Source organism: Diospyros lotus, chromosome 2, assembly GCF_014633365.1.
Source record: "Diospyros lotus cultivar Yz01 chromosome 2, ASM1463336v1, whole genome shotgun sequence".
Lineage (NCBI taxonomy): Eukaryota > Viridiplantae > Streptophyta > Magnoliopsida > Ericales > Ebenaceae > Diospyros > Diospyros lotus.
Genome location: NC_068339.1, coordinates 14720160 through 14741897, shown reverse-complemented (window position 1 = coordinate 14741897; position 21738 = coordinate 14720160). Strand labels below are relative to the sequence as shown.

Sequence of the window (21738 nt, the reverse complement as noted above, 5' to 3'; positions counted from 1 at the left end):
TCTCAAAGAGAAGGCATAGACTACCATGAAGTATTCTCACCTGTAGTGAAGCATACTTCTATAAGATTAGTTTTAGCCTTAGTAGCCTTAAATAATCTAGAGCTTGAGCAATTAGATGTTAAGACTGCTTTCCTTCATGGAAACCTAGAAGAGAAAATATATATGGACCAGCCTATAGGTTTCATAGAAAAGGGAAGGGAGAATAAGGTCTGCTTGTTACAAAAATCCTTATATGGTTTAAAGCAATCTCCTAGACAGTGGTATAGGAGATTTGATGAGTTTATGCTCAAAGAAAATTACACTAGGTGTAACTTTGACCACTGCGTCTATTATAAACAGCTTAAAGAAAAACTGTTTATATATCTCCTTATATATGTTGATGATATGCTTATTGCATGTAAAGAGAAGGGAGAAATAGATAGGTTAACTCAAGCATTAAAATCAGAATTTGAAATGAAACCTCTAGAAGCAGCTAGGCGTATTTTAGGGATAGATATCACTAGAGATAGAAAAAGGGGTACTTTGTCTCTGTCCCAATCTGGCTATTTAAAGAAAGTAATAAGCCTCTTTGATATGGAAGGCTGCAAACCTGTTTCAACCCCCATACCTCCTCATTTTAAGCTCCAAGCTGTAAAAGGAAACTTACCTAAAGAAGAAGCTGACTACATGAAGAAGGTTCCCTACTCCAATGCAGTGGGAAGCCTTATGTATGCCATGATAAGTACCAGGCCTGATATAGCCTATGGGGTTAGCCTAGTAAGTAGATTCATGTGCAATCCATCTAAGGAACATTGGTCAGCTGTTAAGTGGGTCCTTAGGTATTTAAAGGGGTCAGTGAATAAGGGTTTAGTTTTTGGATCAAATGCTGAAAATTCCAGCAGCATTAAGGGTTTCTGTGATTCTGATTTTGCAGCTGATTTGGATAAGAGAAGATCCTTATCAGGATATGTTTTCACTTTGGGTGGAAACTTGATAAGTTGGAAAGCAAATCTCCAACACATAGTGGCATTATCAACCACTGAGGCAGAATATGTAGCATTAACAGAAGCTATGAAAGAAGCCATCTAGTTGCAGGGAATAGTTAGAGAATTAGGTTTAGGTAACCAAATTCCTAAAATTTATTGTGATTCCCAAAGCGCAATACATCTCTCAAAGAACAGTGCCTTCCATGAGAGAACTAAGCACATAGATGTGCGCCTTCATTTTGTTAGAGATATTATAGCTAAAGGTCAGGTAAAAATAGAAAAAATTTCTACCTTGATAAATCCTGCAGATATCCTAACTAAATCTGTTCCTATAGTAAAGTTTGAGCAGGCTTTGGACTTGCTCAATATTCTTCCAACGTAGCTGTGGAAGATATGCAGGGGTCTCTAGTCAACATCCACTAAATTTTTAATCCATTCTTGAATCAAGGTGGAATTTGTTGATATTATGTGATTCAAAATGTTTTCCTTTTCAGATTTCTGGCATGCTGTTACATGTTGCTGAGATGTATTTTATTATACTTGTCTCATTTAAATATTAATGTCTCATTATATACTGTTATATATATATGTTATCAATATATATCAACTGCATGTTATTTGGGCTGTTGATGTTATTTGGGCCGAGCCCATCCGTGTTGCCTTGTGTGCTGCTGGCCGAGTCCATTACTGTTTAGCCCATGATTGGCATTGCTATATAAGAGCAGCTCGATGCCCTAATTTCCAGAACTTTCTGATACTTCGTCTTGTGCTCTCTCTCTGAAAACCCTAAGTCGGCGATTCTTGAAGCGAGACACCATTCGTGAATCCTTCGTTCTGATCTATGTTTCATTCGATTCTTTGGTTGCTTCCATGGTAAGATCTGACAGTAAGAACGGCTATTGCTTAAATCTCTATTTGTTTTTTGGAACGCCTGAGGCGTGAGAGGTTGTAAACTGATAGAACAGATCTTTGCCTTGATCGTGAGATCGGTATAGAACAGATCTACCTTGATCTTGTTATTTTCGTTTCTGTTTTCAGTTGTATTGCAATACTGTTTCTATTTTACTGTTTATGGTCTTGTAATCGTTTGTAAACTTGAGATCTAGTGGATTGACTAGAGGCGGAGCCTCTGCCGTGAGTAGGATCTATTGATCCGAACACGTATATCGCTGTGTCTTGCATTTATACTTTTCTGTTTAAACTTTGGTTTATTGTGTATCGCGCTTAATCTGTGTTTGGCCGAGAAATCAGGTTGTATAAAACCTACACGTATCAAAATTTTGATATGTGAAAATTTGATAAGGTCCAACCCATACACACTAACCTTTTTATAGATTCTGAAGAAAATCGATAAAACTTGAATTGAATTTAATTATTTTGAAGGAATCTAAAGGCGTTGAGATATTCTCATAACCACACTTCAAACTTTACTTTTTAAGTTACTTGACTAATCTTTTACTATGTTATCTCACAATTGAAATGGATGTTTTCGGATACCTACTCGAGATAAAGTTAGAAGATGGTTCCCAATTCATTCAAAATATAGGGAAACCTTATCAAAATTCATAATTCCCATCTCAAATAACTGAAATCATCCAATGTTGAAATTTAATTTAAATAGCTAACAACAACACATATTATAATCATTATCTCAATTTATTGCAGCTATCATGGGCTCACATCAAGGAATCCATATCCTTATCAAGAAATCAGCTAGCAAGGAGACGTCTCCTTAGGTGCATTTCATTCGATGAGTCCATGGAAATTCATTATAAAATCCACACAACTGAGGTAAAAATTAGTTGGTATTCACTTCTCTAAATATCAACATCCAACTCTCCTTATTATCCTTTTTATTCTTTTACAAGTTTATGAGCTCTTCCAAATCACTAGATTTAGATTCACATCCATCATTTTTTGAAACTTTCAAGACTATTCTTTTATTTTTATTACATGATTTTTTCTCTTTCCTTCTCAAACTCAATTCATGAGTTATTAGAGATCCTAACAATTCATCCAAAGATAGTTTTTCTAAGTCTTGTACTTCTTGTGTGGGAGTGACTTTAGGATGTCATTCATGAGCTCGACATTGTAAAATTTTCTCAACAATATTTTCATTCAAAATTGGTTTTCCTAAGTTCTTTAGGTTAGATACTATATTATTCAACCTAGTATACATATCTTTTATAGTTTCATCAGGTTACATTAAAAATAATACATAATCATGTTTAAACATTCTAATCTTGGACCTCTTTATCTAAGAAGTTCCTTTATGAGTTACCTCAAGATTGTCCCATATCTCATTTGCTATCTCTCATGTTAAAACCCTATTGTACTTTTCTAGACTAAGTACGTATTCTAGCATATTCTTGGTTGTCGCATTAAACTTGATCATCCTCATGTCATGGTCATTCTAGTCTTCTTTTGGCTTTGGAATGATTGGGTTCCCATCTACTACAGTTGGCATGTTGGACCCACATACGATAATTCTCCAGGCGTCCACATCCCTTGAAAGAATGAATGTCTTCATTCTATTCTTCTAGTATACATATAATTGTTACCATCAAATAATGGTGGCTTGTTGCAGGATTAGCTCTCTTGGAATGAGTTGCTTGATGTGTTGTTGGTCATTTGATCTTTCCTCGAGGTTTGTTAAACCTGTAGATAAGATCTGCTCTAATACAGTTTGAAGAGTTTTTTAACTTAAGAGGAGGTGAATTAAGCCTTTTTCACCCTTAAAAATAAGGACTTAAATCAGAAGAAAAAATTAAAAAATGCAACACACAAAGATATATAGTAGTTCGGCTTACTGCTTAGTCCACTACCTTGGTTCCTCACCAGGGATTTAGTCAAACCAACTTACTTGGATAACTTTTGAAATAGTTTCAGCTATAAACCTTTACAGACAATGGCTTTTAAATAAAATCAACTACAACCAGTGCCTTTTACAAGGGTAAGGCCTAACCTTTACAAATTCACAAATAGAATTTAGAAATGTGAAAAGAAGTTTCAAGAAAAGGTATAAGATCAACAGGATCATACACTCTTCTCTTGGTTATACAAGGAGATACAAATATGTTAAGGTAAGCTCAATCTCTCCTTTTTGAATGAGTGCGACCAACAAGATTTTTGCTTGAAAGCTCTTAAAATTCGAAGGTATTTTCTTCTAATATCCAACTCTTTTTGTAGTCTTATGGTATTGAATGCTCTAGCTGAGTTGTACTTTAATAAAGAGAATGTTCCTTTTTTTTGTGTCTTAACTGCCATATTTTGTCTCTACAAAACATAAAAAAAATCAATTAGAATATCATATTTTGTGTATAAGTTGTTTGAAGATCATTTAATGTTCTAAAAAGTAGAAACAAATTGCATTAAATGAGATGTAACGATTATAAATTTTAAATTCAGACATATATTACTCAAGTAAAAATTTGTGTTTAATCAATTAAGTTTGATCTTTACTCGACTATATCAATTTTGTAATTGATTACATTTATAACTTACTTGAGTACAAAATGCTATTTACTCGAGTACATATCATATATTACTCGATTAAAATTTTAAATACTCGAATACAAATGTTTTCAGGGCCCGCTTCCAGATATACCCGCTAGCATAGGATATTCGAAAGAGAGTTCTTCCAAAATGGAATACAGAAGCAAAAATAACCAAAAAAAACATCATATTATAAACGGGCTCATTTTTACTAGGAGCAACAATCTTTCTTACAACATTTCTTTAGGCTTACAAGCCATACAATTCTCAAAATAAACAAAGGGCCCATAAACATACAAAAGAAATAACCTTCAACACTGAGCCTTCTCACAAGTCCCAAAAATCTTTAGGTCGGGAGAGATCTCTGTACACGACTGAACTCAACTTCAAACCCCACTAGACTCCCCTTCTACTATAGATTTTCCCTTACCTGGAATGACAACAAGCAACAAGTGAGCCACAAGGCTCAGCAAGCATATGAATAGAAAAATGAGATGATGATAAAATCACTACATGAAGGCATGCATAAGATAGGAATCAATGGAAGACCACTACCCAACATTTAGAACAAAGCGTTTAATCATGCCTTCTACATTATAAATACCTTAATAATTGGTATCTCCTTACTTAACAACAAGGCACCCATGAAACTCAGAGTAATATTCGCACAATTTGCCTAATGGCAAAATACCCATTTTTTTTCATACGCGACTCATAGCACAAGAAGCCACCAATTCATGCTCATGCAATTTTATATAATGATAGAAATACATGCGCCACATTGGCCCTTTAGGCCTCCACATCCATGACTAGAATGCATACTTATATATCAAAATCCATCAGCCACCACAGTGGCAGGAGCATCACCTGCTGGGTTTATGGCCACCTCACTTGCGCCAGGCGCTTAATGGGATATCCCATCTCATGGCTACACTCTCACCCTACAATTAAAACACAATAAAACTTTTATATTTTTTTCTTTATTTTGGTGAGAGGTTTATACTCGTAGGTGTATGAGTGCAGTTGTAGTCCAAATTTAAATTTGTATTTTCTGGATGGGTCCAAGTCGTCCACTGAGAGATTTATTTATAGCAAAAGAAAAAGAATGTCACACACACAAATGCATTTGGACGAATTGGCAACAAGATTTTTTTATGGATTTTCAGATAACGAATACTAGGAAATAAAGCAAAGCAGAAATTGAAATCAACACTGAATGTGAAAATATGAAATTGGATAGCACTTGAGTTAAGACAATTTCAGCACCAACTCGCTGATCCCCAATTTTTAGCAGAAAAGATTAGCAATATTAATTTAATTTCAGATATGAGGGTTTGTTATTAAATGTAATTAGAGATAATGATAGTTCTAGTATAAGCAATCCCCATATATACATGATATTTGAGATTCTAGTTTAAGCAACTACCATAAATCCAATTGCAATTAATATACAAAACAACTAAATTAATCATCCGGGTTTGGGTATGATAGCGTTTCCAATTCTAGTAACTCTCATACATGACATGAAAGCTCTAAGTTAGGCTTACTCTCCAATCCAAACCTAGTGATTTCTCAATAATTACTACACACCCATATTGAAATTTAAATTAATGTCACTCATTTAAAGCGCAGCTTTCTTTGGGAATCATTGGCATTGGACATTGTCCTTGCCTTAACCCAAGATTGGATTTAGCTACTCATCTCTATTTGAAAGTTAATTGACAAGAATTTAATGGCGTAATTTAAATAACATAATTTGAATGACAGGAATTAAAATAGTAGAAATTAATTGGCCATTTAGGTGGTGGATAATAAAAAGACGTGAATTAAAATTGCAGAAATTTAAAAACAGAAATTAATCGGCCATTTAGACGGTGGATAATAAAGTAACAATAAATAACATAAGAATTCAAGAGAAAAAAGAAAGAAAGTAAGATCACAAGAGAAGATAATAGAGAAAATAAGAGAGAACAAGAGCAATTCTCAAAGAAAAAATCTAAGAAAATAACTAAGCTTTTATTCAAGAATAATAATCACCTCTTACAAATGCAACCAAGTGAGCTATTTATAGCCCACAAAATGCAATACAAACAACACAATTTCAATTATTCAACTAGACATAATTATATCTAATGGGCTGTAAGGTCTCACTCTCGAATATTCCTACTAGCATATGATATTCGAAAGGAGGTCATCACAGAGATGATACAGAACAAACCATAATAAAACAAACAACTCAATTCATTACTAGCAGCGAAAACTAAATTAAGGTTCAATTACACTTCCAATATCTCATAAATTTGGGGCTTAAAGGCCATACAAAATAATTAAGAGGCTCTAATGTTAACTAAGAAAATAAAAATCATTTCATCTCAAGCCTGACCAAAATGCTAAATAGGATCTTCAAATTAGGACACGTCTCCGTACACCACTATTCCTGGGCCTTAATCCCACTGGACTCGCCCTCGAAAACGGGCTTCCCTTTACCTGGAATGGCAAGGAAGATCAAGAGAACCACAAGGCTCAGCAAGTTTGAGAAACAATGAATAGAGAACATGAATCAAGAATATGATGACACCAAAAGAGTAATCAAGAAATAGACAATTTTATACAACATTCGTAATTTATGACTTTATGAATTTCAATTTAAATGCATCATGTCACCATATATTACTATGCAAAAGTGCATATAAAATTAAGTGTTAGAATCAACTCTCGTAGGCTCGCAAGCCATCAATCCACACATGCTAAAGTGCATTCATGTAAATAAAAATTCATAAATAATATGGAGCCAACCTGCCGGGCTATGGCCGCCTCGTCCCGCGCCAGGTGCTCTAGGGTACATTTCCCTCCGCGCAAAATAATAGGTGCGCAAAGTTTAATAATAATAGCATATACATCTTATTTTGACATGCCATTTATGAAATCACGCAAGGTTACCACCCTTGATGCCTTGCTCTCAAATGCATAACTAAGTATCCACATAATTTAATATCACGTATTGATGACAAGTACATTTTCACGAATAGTCTCAAATTTATGATTTGAGTTACCATGCAGCTAAAAGAACCACATCAAGCAAATTAGCTCTATTGATCTTTACACATGCACATTTAATTTATTAACCATTACTAATGACAAAAAAATATAAAGTAAAATAAATAAATAAATAAATAAGGAAAGTTTTGAAATGAATTCTAATCAATTTGGGTATATTCAAAATCATTTAATAGATAAGTTCTACCATGGAAAAATACAATGGGTGCTTACATATGTATACATAAATATATATATTTATATTATTTTATTTGGGTGGCTTGCGCTCAAAGTGGGTTTACATATTTGATAGCATGTAAAGATATTAAAACAAAACAAAGACTAAATGAGTGCTAAACATGCGTATACAAATATATATATATACATAAGTATAATTAAAGAAAGAGGGAGAAGGCTTTTGTACTAAAAGTCTACCTTTACAATATGAGAAAATTATCTTACATTAGAATAAAATAAAATCTAATAATTTATTTTCTCATGGGTTTTAAAGCCCTCACTCTCTCTCTCTACTGGTGCATATATGAACCTATAGATGGGTGGATGGAATATGGCCAGGGGGTAGTCAGATGTATTAGTAAGGGGAAAGAGCTCCCATCCAGCCACCCTTTCACGTTTATATATATAGGTATATATGCATATATATATATAAATGGGCTAGCTGGAATGGGGCAACTAAGTAACGTATATACGTGTATATATATATATGGACACTGGTTGTTCGGCTGGAACAAGGGACCCAAATGGCTGAAAATGTATATATATATATATATATTTATATATCAGTGTTACTCGGCTAGATCAAACAATGAAACTGTTCGTTTATATATATATACATACATATATATGGGTTTTGCTCGACTGAACTAGGGAGTCATTTCTGTTTATATATATGGGTTTTGCTTGGAACAGGGCATCCATGGCCGAACGTGTGTATGTATATATATATATATGTAAGATTCAAAAAGGCATGGGGGAATATATAAATGGAGCAAGCTGGGTCTTATATCGGATGGGTTCAATAAGCTTGGGGTTATGGCATCGGATGACCAGCTTATACAGATACGAAAATGAGCAAATCCTCGTATCTTTGATAGCATGCATATTTATACCATATTTTGGCATTTCACCTCATTCTTATTAGGCCATTTGAAGCAATTTTTGCTGATATTTGATTGTTTCTATTTTATTATGTTTCAAATTGTCCTTACACTATTTTCTATCTTACCTCTACTCTATGGATCCAGGCTTTAGGGAATATTGGATGGGCTAGAGAAGTGGCTCAACTAAAGGAGCTTGGGCCAACTAAAGGAGCTTGGGCCTACAATAAAGGAGCAGACTTGGGCTCACTTGTTTTCTGTTGGGCTAGGCCCAACCCTAGCCTCCCTAGCCTTTCCTTTCTTGGCCATGTATTTAAGGCCTCTTAGCATTAATTTTCAGGGGATGATCATATAGATAGAGAGGAGAAAATAGAGAGGATTCTGCCCGTTTTTGTTGTTGTAGCACTTTCCTGTTTTTTTACATCTTTTGTTCCATTTTGTTTTCCTTTCCGTAATGATAGGCTAGAACACTTTGTAACCGGTTGTGTGTCTTGAATCCATGTGGAATTTGAGTCCCGGATGAGCTACAAGAATCTGGTTTGTTGTTTGTTTCTTATTCATTTCTATTTGGTTTAGTTTGAGCAGATTTGTGAATGCATGGAGTTCATGGCAGGTTTGTGTGAACTTGCATGGTTTCACTTTCTGTTAAATGCTTAAGAGAACAGAATGTTATAGCCGGTTGGTATAACATCTCGGAAATGAATATTGTGTGCTTGAACGGTTGTTCTTGCATAGGTCCGGATAGGTTGAATAGAGAGTGAATGGTTGCATTTTGTTTGCAAGAGATTTCTGCATTCATTTTGTTATTTCCAATCATTCTAATCCTTGGACGGTTGTTGGGGATGCTTTGAGTTTGTTTTCCGGAGATCAAAGCATCTAGCAAACCAAGATATATAGAGTGGACAAGGAAGATTTCACATAGGAGACAAATACACAGCCGGTTGCACTCCTCTTATTGATTTTTCATCCATCTTCATCTTTCTGTTTTGCCAATTAGTTTTCTGTCAAAACCCCCCCCCAAACAAACTGTTATTGGTTATGTTGGTTCTCCTTTGTTGGTAGAAGAAAGTGAGGCTCCTTGTGAGAGATGACCTAGGGTGCACTTTGCTGCAAACTAGAGAAGAGATGCAAACATAGATCTCTATTTCTGGAGCGGTTCGATAGCCGGCCAATCTTCATCTACCAAAAAAAATACCATTCACAGAAGGGAAACTCAAGGTGAAATGAGACTCCATTGGAGACCACAACGAGACCCAAAATTGACCGGAAAGTTGCAGCACAATGTTTCATAATTTATAATCTATAGACCAACATTCACTGCGTGCAACACAATATATGTATATATATATATGGACAATCATATGTGAAGAAGGAACTCACTGGTATAGAGAAATGTATACTTATATATCTACATAGGGACATTCCTGGCTGAATAAGAACTCCATAATGAATAAACATGCTGATACGTGTATATATATATATATAGCGAGTTTGGAACATAGGCTAATGATGGAGATTAACAACTTGGAAAAATAGTGTAAGAAAACTTGCTGAAAGTTAAAGAGGCTGCGTAAGAACTTGCAGCCACAACGAGACAACAATAACTATTATGAATAGAGGAACTTGCCTGATGAAGTGTAAAAACTCCACCAGCAATAGAAAACACACAGCAACGAGTGAAGAAGAAGAAGCAATGCAACAGTGGGCAACATGGGTATATTATAGGCGCTGAAAAGTAGGATATGGTCTGTGCATAAAATAAAAGACACAGCAGAAAAGGCTGCTAGACTACACTGTTCTACCCGCCCCCCCAAAAGACTGATTTGCCCCTTATTTTTCTTTTTTTTTTTGTAACAAACAAGCTTTTTGGGACGTTTTTGACATTTGGCAATTATTTTTATTTTAATTCCTTTTCTTCTTTTTTTTCACATAATAAAATTTAAATCTCTTTTATCATTGGGCCCAAGCCCAACCCAACAATTTATTTAACCCACCTGATAAACCCATGAACTCATTTAACTATTTAAATGGAGTCCAAAACATTAATTTCCCAAATTCTTAAAAATTAGACCCATACTCTTAAATTCATGATTACATGCACCAAGAAAATTTTATATTAATACAAAATCATTTTATGCCATCAAAATAAATTGTTAAACTACTTCGACCCACATTTAGAATGCCCTTGAGTTAAAATTAAATATTGAAAACACTTAGATCTAATTTAGGGTCATTACATGGGCACTCACACACCTAAAGTTAAATGAATTTTAGCTAAAATACACACCTAAAGTTAAATGAATTTTAACTAAAATACACACCTAAAATTAAATGAATTTTAGCTAAAAGACACACCTAAAGAAATACTCATAAAATAAATATTTAAAAATAAAAAATAGATTTTTACAAATTGGGTTTTAGGACTTCTTTATGTTGGATTTGGACCTTCCTTGGAATTAAAATACTTGGGCCTTCTTTGGTTGGACTCTATTGAATAGTTGATCCATTTGCATTAGATTTTGAGTAGTAACGTTGGCCATCCAATTGACTCCTTAACATCTTCAATTACTCGGCAAATGTCAATTTCTTCATATCATCCTGAAAATAGTACATAATGTGCATAATTATTCAAATTAAACATTAATATAAGATAAAAAATATGGATATAATTTATTAAGATTTAGAAAAATTAACTCCTTATCATCTCACACTTGCGGAACTTAGCCACCGCGATAAAATAATAATAATAAGAGGTGCAAAGATAATGATAACAATGCATCACACAAGATAAGAGATTTTCGTGGACATGCCAACCAAAAACATTACTTAACAATTGTAACGACCCGTTAGCGGATCCGGGTGTTAACTATGGGAATAAAATATTTGCTTTGTTTGAGCCATTATTTTTGAAGGATTATATGTGCTGTTTTTAGTTAGTTTGGCTCAGAAGGTAAAATGGTGGAAAAGTCAGGGATTTGACTTTGACGAAAAGGGACCCACGACTTTGCAATGTATGTGTGTAAGATATTATATGAGAAATGGAAAAGAAAAGAATTATGTATTTATATCAAGAGGATTTATTTAAATGAATTATAGGATATTTGCATTTACTTAGATGACTAAGGGACATGGAGGGAATAAGAGCTAAACTTAAGGGACAAATGGGTAAATGGGGGAAAGAATAAAAAGGGAGGAGGTGGTGGTGGCGTGAGCCACTCTTCCTTCTTTATTTCTCCTTCTTCTTCATTTTCTTCTTTCTTCCTTTCTTCTTCAACATCCCTTCTTCTCCTCTTGGGATTTCTCTCTCTCTCCATAGATTTGAAGCTTTGGGAGCAAAAGATAGTATCTTGTGTGGCTTGGAAGCTTAGTGGGGCTAGCAAAATCCACAAGGCAAGTTCTATTCTCCTCTTCCTCCATTGTATGTGAGATTTTAGTTCCTCTTGGTATTTCGGTGTAAGATTCTCCTTGTTGTCATATGGAATGAGAATATGTGTCTCGTGGTTGTTATAGTGTCTTTAGAACTTCTAATTTTCAAGGGATGTTCCTGAAAGTTTGGTTGTCATATTGTGGGTTTTGTATAAAATCTAGTTGAGTGCGTTTTGTATAATTTTGGGTGGAACCATGAAAAATTGGGATTATGGCTGAAATGAGGTTTTCTTTTATTTCATCTTTTCATAGGAGTGATGTATTTGGAGTTTGGAAAGATTGTGATAAGCTTTGGGATGGTTTTGGGGGTTTTTTGGTTCGTCTGTTGGGGTTTCTAGGCTCAGGGAGTCGACTGGGAGGGTCTAGAAGTCGACTCCCCAAGGTTTTCTCTTGGTTAGGTCGCCTGAGACGACGTCGGAGTCGACTGTGCCTCGAAAGTCGACTGTCCTGGTGTCAAAGTCGACTCCCGCGGTAGACTACACTGCGCACCCTATACTATTTTGGCCATAACTTTTTGTGTAGATATCCGATTGATGAACCGTTTGAAGTTTCATAAACTAGACTCGATAAGAATCGATTTGGTATATAATTTGTAGGTATTTGGACAAAAATTGGATGAGTTGAATCCCAATGAATTAGAAGCTAGAAATTGAAATCTTCAATTCCAATCCAATAATGCTTTGGTGTTTGAGGCATAACTATTTATGGTATTGTCCAACTTGAAATCCATTTTTTTACAACAAAATAGGCTTATTAAGATTTGTTTTAGAATGTATCTTGGGTCATTTGAATATGTTTGAGGCCGTAGCAACTCAGCCAATCTTGGCATGGAATATGGAGTTCTTTCGTTTAAGCGATTTGCTTTACCCCAATGTTCGGGAGATAAATAGTTTATTTTGGGGCATCATTGGAGTATGATGAGATTCACTGATAGGCTAGATTATAATGCTTTTAGATGTAATTCTTTATGAGGATAGAAAATATTCCCTGAGAATTGTTGATGCAATTTGTATTTGCTAGCCAAGTAGGGCTATTTCTCCCTACATTTCTTTGTGGAATGATGTTGAACCTTATCGGGGTAGGTTCTAGATGGTTTCTATTTGGGGTGGTGTTATATTTTGATTTATTTATTATTACACATTGCATGGTGATGCATTGGGACATTGGGCTATGGGTTTGCATACATATGGGATCATGTTTTGTGTTCAGTGGTGGCGTGAGCATTGGCATGACATGGTTGGATTGTGAGTACCGACCTATGTATTATAGGTGAGCATGGACACATAAAGCATGTGTATGTGTGAGTTCTTATTGTTGGAAATGTATGCCCTAAAGACACGTTTTGTTTAATTTATGGTAATGATGTTTCTTTTAGTCAGTTTATGGCACATATATTATTTGCATTTAATTGTTGGAAAAGTGTCCATGCTATTAAGTAAGTGATTCATGTGATGGGTCGTTCTTCACAGTTAGGCATGAATCATGGGTACTTAATAAGCAAGAAAATATTACTCTTGATCTTTTGATAGAACTGGGTATTCTATCATGATAAGATCATTGTGCAATAGATCCTAATGGAGGATGGCTTGCCTTAGCCAGTAAACAGTCCGTTTACTCTAATTGTACAAGCGCATTTGAAATGCGTAGAGTGGACCTGTGATAGAAGCTAATGACAAAGTACTAATTATCATGGAGCTAGTCTATCACTGCTACTACGTGGACGAGTACTCTAATACTTGAGTATTAGTTGGTGGTCTAGTGAACCTAGAGCTATATTCTTAGATTCACTATAGGTGAGGTCTATCAAAGATCAATAACCTTTTGAGTTGGGAGTATGGTTTCTAATTAGCTAAGACAGACTAATACAAGATAGTTTCTGTGATTCACCCCCTTGTGATTGTCCAAGAATAATCAAATAATCCAGGGCCTTGGGAACGTGACTTAAGAGTGTGTGCTTCTGGGTAGCTCCCAGTGATAAGCAAGTATATTCGAGTAGTCATGGATTATTGGACTAGTGATCTAAGGATGGTAGAAATCATTTAGAGAGGTGTTAGTACATTATTCCTTTCTAAATGATGGGTGTTACGCAGAGGGGTATTTTTGTCATTACACTAGTAGGTCAAAGACATTGCATATGTAAAATTATTCGTGGGGTCAGTGTTACCATATGGTGATAGTTGGAACACTTAGAATGACAAAATATAGCTACTAGGTAGCAGGGATATTTTGGTCATTTTAGTAGCCGTGAATAATTTGTCTTTTGGTCCCCGGGGTAGCTCGATATAACTCATGTATTATTTAATACATTTGGCTTGTTGGGTGAATTACATTGAGAGAGAATTATTTTATTCAGAATGGTCCATAATTAATTGGGTTAGAATAAAATAATAGTTAATTAGTTTTTTAATTAATTAATTGGGCTAACCCAATTAGAAAATTAATTAAATGAACTTGGCCCACTAGGGTTTTAACCCTAGGGTTCTCCCTATATATATTCTCTCCTTGGTTGTTTTTCACCTAAGGTTTTTTCTTTTACTCTTCTTCACCAAAAGAGAGGCCACGAGTTTGAGTCATACCTTGGAAGATTAAGAGAACGTTCAAGTTCTGATGCGAAGGAGCCGAAGGATTGTAGGACAGCCGTCATCTCCACCACGAGAAGAAGCTCCCGCCCATCCTCCTCCTATCGCTTCATTCCATCCGGTAATCCGAAGGAAAAGTAAGTTTCCTAGACTCTAATCAATACGAGGAAAGTTTTTATTTAAAAACGCTTCCGTTGCATGCTATGTATCCTCGTGATGATCCTTCACTTATGTGGGCGTAGCATGGCCTGATGTTTGGTTTATGGGGGCCTTAACATCACGTTTATGTTGCATAAGCCGTGCATTTCTTTATTTGTTGCATTAAATGTTGAGGATATGGGACTTTGGGGAATGATCTGGTGTATACCTTGGGAGTCTTTGGATGTGGAAGTTGTTTGGGCCCGGTGGGGAATGATCTGGTGTATACTCCACGGGTGTACCCGTAGAGAATGATCTGGTGTATACTCCACGGATGTACTTTTAGACTTCGAGGAATGATCTGGTGTATACCTCAGAAGTCTATAGTAGCCTATATCGGGTTACAACAGGTTTGTATGCGGGACTTGAGGGCCAATGTGTGTCTTGTCTTATGTGGACCCCAAGGACTATGTGTGTGCATTGATGCATTTACGTTATGATTTGTCATCGTGGTACATGGCATGGTTTGATATGCGATACATATCATGGGTGGGTATATTTATGGGTGAGTCAGCTATCAGCCCTGTTATCCTTTTTTATATACACTTGCTGAGTCTTGTGACTCACTCTTTCTTTACATCATTCCAGGTAAGCGTGGAAAAGCAGTTGAGGGTGGGACCAAGCTTAGTTCTCCCTATGTTAGATTTTGTGTACAGAGGCACCCTAACCGAAAGATTCTTGGACGTTTTGTCTTGTTTTGAGTCCAGGAAGGATATTGTCTTGCTATGCTAGACATGGTGTTTTTGTGTGGGCGGGCATGTGAGCCCTAATGTTGTCATCAAAGAATGTATACTATAAGATTTTTGCTTCCGTTGTGTATATTAATGAAAATCTCATTTGAGATGTTTTGTTGAAGTTTGCATCTGTATCTTTTCCGTGAGGGCTTCCTCTTGGAACTCCTGTGTTTACGGGACTTTCGGGAGCGGGTCCTTACAACAACTTCCCCAAACAAACTCGTTATGGTTAATATAGATTTGGGAAAGTCTTAACTGACTCAAAACATATCCAAATTATATGATATTATATATCAAATCGAAGCCTCGAAGCCTAGTTTATGACACTTCAAACAGATAGCAAATCTGAGTTCTAGATCAAAAGTTATGGCTAAAAAAACGAAGTACGCGCAGTGTAGTCAAGCCACAGCCAAGTCGACTTGCCCAAAACCGAGTCGACTTGATCTCCTAGACGAGTTGACTTAGCCAAAAAAGGAGAAAAATGCCCAAAGAACCCAGCTTCAGCACCAACAAATCGACCCAACGCAACCAACAATGCACAAAATGAATACCAAACACCCAAAACCACCCATGGCTAATCCCCTAACCCCCAAGTTGCCATTCCATGAATGAAAGATAGGGAAGAACAAGCCCCATACAGATCCAAACAACAAGACCCAATGAGCTCTTTGAAAGAAACCCACATTTAAGAAAAGATGGAGACAAACCATTTAACTCAAGTTTTCAAAACATCATTTGGAGATATGAAAATATCAACTTAGCTAATCATAAAAATATGATCTTGCATTAAAAATAGGAGAAATGAATATGGATGCTTTCCTTTAGATGGAGAGACCAAGAAGATGATGAAGACCCTCCATTTGAAGCTTTATTCTCCACTAAGAGAAGAGAAGAATGAAAGAAGATGATGATGATGAAAAAGAAGGAGAAAAAGGGAGAGGCTGCCGAGAGCACCAAGAAGAGAGAGAGGAAGAAAAAGAAAAATTGAAGAAGAAGCAAGAGGGCATGGCAAGCCCTCCTGCCAGCCACCTACCCAACCACTTTGCCCAACTTTTCCATATTTGTCCCTTACACTCACACACACAACACTTTGTTATTAAGCCCATTTTAGACTATTGCCTTTATTTTCATTTTCATATCCCATTTTTCTTTAATCACCACTTTTACACACAATTCACACACACATAATTATGCAAAGGCCCACTTTTATTTATGGCCCAAGCCCACTCAAAAGCCCATCCATGCTAGGCTTATGAAATTATTCAACCCATCACTTCCTTTGGGGCTACAAACCCTTGGTCAAAGCCCACTTCATAACACATTTTATGCCTTAATATCAATGTTTTAAAAACTAGACCAAATCGGCGGGTTCAACCGGGAACCGGTCTGCCATCCGGTTCGGTTATATGTATATGGTTGAGCTTCGTTTAAACTGGTCAAAATTGGGATAACTCGATGAACCAGGTCAAAACTGAAAATCGGGTTAACCCTGATTTTTTAATTATTTTGGTTGGTACTTAGGCTAGCTAGGGTTAATCACTTTACCTTTCTCATTTCTTGCTGCTTTGGCCTTTTGCAGCTCTTCCTCTGAATATTTTTCTTCTTGGTTCCATTGCTGCTACACATATACAGATTCTACACCTCGCTGCCACACTTCACCACACTCCTTCTCTCACCGTCACACCTTGTTGCTGCTCATGCTTCTCATTCAAGAGGTTAATCTGGTTCATTTGTCTTTTTCTTTTTCTTTTTAAAAATTTACAGTTACTTGGGCTGAGATTTTATGCAATATAAGTATGGTTGGGGCTGAGATTTTATGTAATATTTTAGTTTTTCCTTCATCTACCTTCTTCGAAAAAAACCTCTGTTGGCTTCTCGAAATTTACAGTTACTTGGGCTAAGATTTTATGTAATATAAGTATGGTTAGGGATGAGATTTTATGTAATATTTTAGTTTTTCCTTCTTCTACCTTCTTCGAAAAAAACCTCTGTTGGCTTCTCTTGGGTTCGTGATAATTTTTTTGCGTGGAATCATCCTCCACATTTATGTTACAATTAGAGTTACTCAAACTGTAATTAAAGTTTGAATCATCCTTCAATTGCGTGGAATTTTCTTAAACTGTAATTAAAGTTTGCTATTTGTTGTAACTATTTTCTTTGTTTATGAATTATGAATTTTGTTACTAGTTTCATTGCGATTTTCCCCATTAATTAATTTGTTTGTGTAATATTAGTTGTAATGTGTGTAATTGTTTGTGTTTTTATTTGTTTATAGTAAATGGAAACTGTTAACTGAAGATCAACTCCAAATAGTGAAGAGCAGTCCTCAGATCAATATACTCTTAGTCAAGGAGCAACTATTAGACATAAAAAAGACATAGCATGGAGATATGTTACTGAAGCAAAACATTCTGAAGGAAATAAGGTCTTAATATGTACTTTTTGTCAAAAATAAAATGCAGGAGGAGGCATTAATAGAATGAAGCAACATCTAGCTAGAATGAAGGGAAATGTTGACTCTTGTAAAAAAGTTCCAGGAGATGTGAGGTTTTTGATTCAAGGGTCATTACAAGAAAACTTGCAAAAGGCAAAGGAAAAGAAGAGTGGGCCTCAATTTGATGATGATGATGAGATTGAAGAGATCCAACATTTTACAACTAAAGTTTAAAAGTGGTAGTTCTGCATCCTCCAAAGGAAAGAGAAAAACTAGAGAGATGACATCATTTTTCAAGTATGGAGTTCAAGATTCTAAACAACCTTCCATTAAGGCTTGTGTGCAAAGTAAAGAAAGATGGCATGACACTGACATGGCAATTGCTTTACGGTTTTATGATGCTTGTATTCCAACAAATGCAGTGAATTCTCCATATTTTCATAAAGTAGTTGACAAAATAACTAGTATGGGTCATGGATACAAGGCTCCTAATTATCATGCATTGCGTGTTAATTTATTGAGGGATGCGAAGACAAAGCTAATTATTGATTCTTTTCGATCACATTGGGCTGAAGTCGGATGCACAATTATGGGTGATGGATGGATAGAAACTAGGCAAAGGCCATTGATTAACTTTTTGGTGTATTGTTCAAAGGGCCTATCATTCATCAAGTCTGTTAATGCCTCAAATTTCATAACGGATGCTAAAACATTAGGTAATTTTTTTGCAGAGATTCTTGAGTTTGTTGGTCCAAACAATGTGGTTCATATGGTGACAGACAATGGTGCAAATTATAAAGTTGCTGGGAGGAAATTTTCAGAGAGATATCCTACTATTCGATGGTCTCCATGTGCTGCTCATTGTATCAATTTGATTATGAAAGATATGTCAAAGATGAATGATGTGAAAAATGTTGCTACTTTAGCTTCAATGGTCACTGTTTTCATCTACAATCACAAATGGACCTTGAATTGGTTGAGGATGAGGCCTGGTTGGAAAGAGATAGTTCATCTAGGAGCTACTCGTTTTGCCACAACACTTATTGCATTGAAGAGTTTACATGATCACAAATATCACTTGCAAGCTTTGGTGCTAAGTGATGCCTATAAAAAATTTCTTAAGATGCCAAAAGGTAGAGAAGTTAAGCAAATTGTTTTAGATGAAAGATTTTGGAACAATAGCTTGATCTTTGTCAGAATAATGACACCTTTGATACGCCTTTTGTGCATTTGTGATTCTAATGAAAAACCATCATTAGGGTATGTTTATGATGGAATGTATAGGGCTCGTAAAGGGATAAAAAATTTATTCAAAGGAAGGAAGACTTTGTACAAGCCTTATACTGCATTGATCAAGGGACGATGGGATAGAATGTTACGCCATGATCTTCATGCTGTAGCATATTGGTTCAATCTAGTTTTTCAATATGATCAAGAAAATTCTTGCAAAAAGCTAGAAATTATGAGAGGAGTTTTGGATGTAATTGACAAGAAGAAACTTTACAAGAAGCAAAAACTAGTTTATGAGATTCCATTTTTTCGAGATAAAGAGCAAGGTTTTTCACAAGATTTGGCTATTACAAGTTGCAGGACTATTAGACCCGGTAAGCATAAATTAAACTTGTTATTTAAAATTTACTTATCAAACTTGTAATTTGATATCTATTATCTAATGCATTCTATTGATTTGTGTTTGTTTATTTAGATGATTGGTGGAAGATATTTGGTTATGGTGCTCCAACTTTGCAAAAGTTGGCAATAAGAATTCTTAGTCAAAAATCTTCTTCGTCTGGATGTGAACGCAATTGGAGTGTGTTTGAGCATATACATACTAAAAAGAGAAACAGATTAGAACATCAAAGGCTCAATGACTTGGTATATGTTCATTACAATTTGCGTTTACAAAATAGGTACGAAACCATTTTATACAATAATTTATTTATTTTATTTGTTCTTATTTTCAAACATTGATTTAGTGATTGTTTTTACTTTTTATAGGTCTAAAGTTGACAAAAGATCTTATGACCCTATTGATTATGAATCAATCGACAAACCTGAGTTTTGGATATTAGAAGAAGAGGAAGAAGGCGAACTTGACATTGATGAGTGATTAGTGGTTAATTTTGTAAAATTTTGTTATAATTATAACCCCCATTTTGATTTTAAATTGGTTTAATTGAATAGTTATGTGTAATATATATATATATTATAACATAATACATATACTCAATGGAGTGCATGCGTGGAGCATCTATATAATATATAAGTATATAATATATCATATAATATATCATATAAATATATACATAATATATAATTTAATAACACTCAATTGCTTGCTTGTAGGCATGAAAAAGGTGGATTTGAAGACTCAAATTGGATTGAAGAATGAAGAATTCAAACCCAACCAATGAAGAATTAAAACCCAACACATGCCATTAAATTGAAGGCCCAAGGCCCAACACATGTTTAAGGCCCAATTTGAGAAAGCTCATGGAAGACATCATTTGGAGAAGGCCCAAGCATTTTTTAATCCTAATGAAGACCAAAAATCTAATTGTAGAAATTTATTTTTTTATTTTTAAATATTTTTTTATGAGTGCTTTATTATATGTGTATTTTAGCTAAAATCCATTTAACTTTAAGTGTGTGAGTGCCCATTAGATATAATTATATTTAATTGAATAATTGAAATTGTGTGGTTTTTATTGCATCTTATGGGCTATAAATAGCTCACTTGATTGCATTTGTAAGGGTGATTATTATTCTTGAATCAAATCTTAGTTGTTTTCTTAGAATTCTCTCTTTGAGAATTGCTTTTGTTCTTTCTTATTTTCTCTATTATTTTCTCTTGTGATCTTACTTTCTTTCTTTTTTATCTTGAATTTTTATGTCATTTATTGTTACTTTATTATCCACCTCCTAAATGGCCGATTAATTTATACCTTTAAATTTCTATAATTTTAATTCTGTTATTTTATTATCCACCACCTAAATGATCGGTTAATTTCTAATATTTTAATTCCTGTCATTTAAATTCTTGTCAATTAACTTTTAAATGGAGATGAGTAACTAAATCCAATTTTGGGTTAAAACAAGGACAGTGTCCAATGCCAATAATTCCCAAAGAAAGCTGCGCTTAAAATGAGTGACATTAAATTAAATTTCAGTATGAGTGTGTAATAATTATTGAAAATCACTATGATTGAATTGGAGCGTAAGCCTAACTTAAAGCTTTAATGCCATGTATGAGAGTTACTAGAACTGAAAACGCTATCATACCCAAACCCGGATGATTAATTTAGTTATTTTGTGTATTAATTACAATTGAATTTATGGTAATTGCTTAAATTAGAATCCCACATATCATATATGGGGATTGCTTAAACTAGAACTATCATCATCTCTAATTGCATTTAATAAAAAACCCTTATATCTTAAATTAAATTAATGTTGCTAATCTTTTCTGCTAAAAATTGGGAATCAACGGGTTGGTGCTGAAATTGTCTTAACTCAAGTGCTATCCAATTTCATATCCTTACATTTAGTGTTTATTTCAACTTCTGCCTTACTATATTTCCTAGTATCTGTTATCTAAAAAATTCATAAAAAATCTTGTTGCCAATTCATCTAAATGCGTGTGCGTGTGTATGACATTCCTTTTATTTTGTCATAAATAAATCTCTCAGTGGACCACATGGACTCATCCAAAAAATATAAATTTAAATTTGGACTACAACTGCACTCGTACAC

General features: G+C 34.9%; 2 protein-coding genes across 2 annotated transcripts; both read left to right on the top strand.

The window, feature by feature from the left end:
- The first annotated feature begins 453 nt into the window (after positions 1-453).
- LOC127794664 (secreted RxLR effector protein 161-like) lies at positions 454-1068 on the top strand. The gene has a single exon (XM_052325910.1). It carries the CDS (start codon positions 454-456, stop codon positions 1066-1068), a length of 615 nt encoding a protein of 204 aa, XP_052181870.1.
- A 17290-nt stretch (positions 1069-18358) lies between these two features.
- On the top strand, positions 18359-20095 carry LOC127794663 (uncharacterized). Its single transcript, XM_052325909.1, has 3 exons — positions 18359-19589; positions 19691-19895; positions 19984-20095. The coding sequence occupies exons 1-3, from the start codon at positions 18359-18361 to the stop codon at positions 20093-20095; spliced, it is 1548 nt and encodes a 515-aa protein (XP_052181869.1).
- Positions 20096-21738: the final 1643 nt, after the last annotated feature.

Bases quoted from the DNA above. Each gene is read 5' to 3' on its own strand.
- LOC127794664 (XM_052325910.1), top strand. From the start codon at position 454: ATGAAACCTCTAGAAGCAGCTAGGCGTATTTTAGGGATAGATATCACT.
- LOC127794663 (XM_052325909.1), top strand. From the start codon at position 18,359: ATGGCAATTGCTTTACGGTTTTATGATGCTTGTATTCCAACAAATGCA. The intron at 19,590-19,690 runs GTAAGCATAAAT...TTGTTTATTTAG, and splicing joins TTGCAGGACTATTAGACCCG to ATGATTGGTGGAAGATATTT. The intron at 19,896-19,983 runs GTACGAAACCAT...TACTTTTTATAG, and splicing joins AATTTGCGTTTACAAAATAG to GTCTAAAGTTGACAAAAGAT.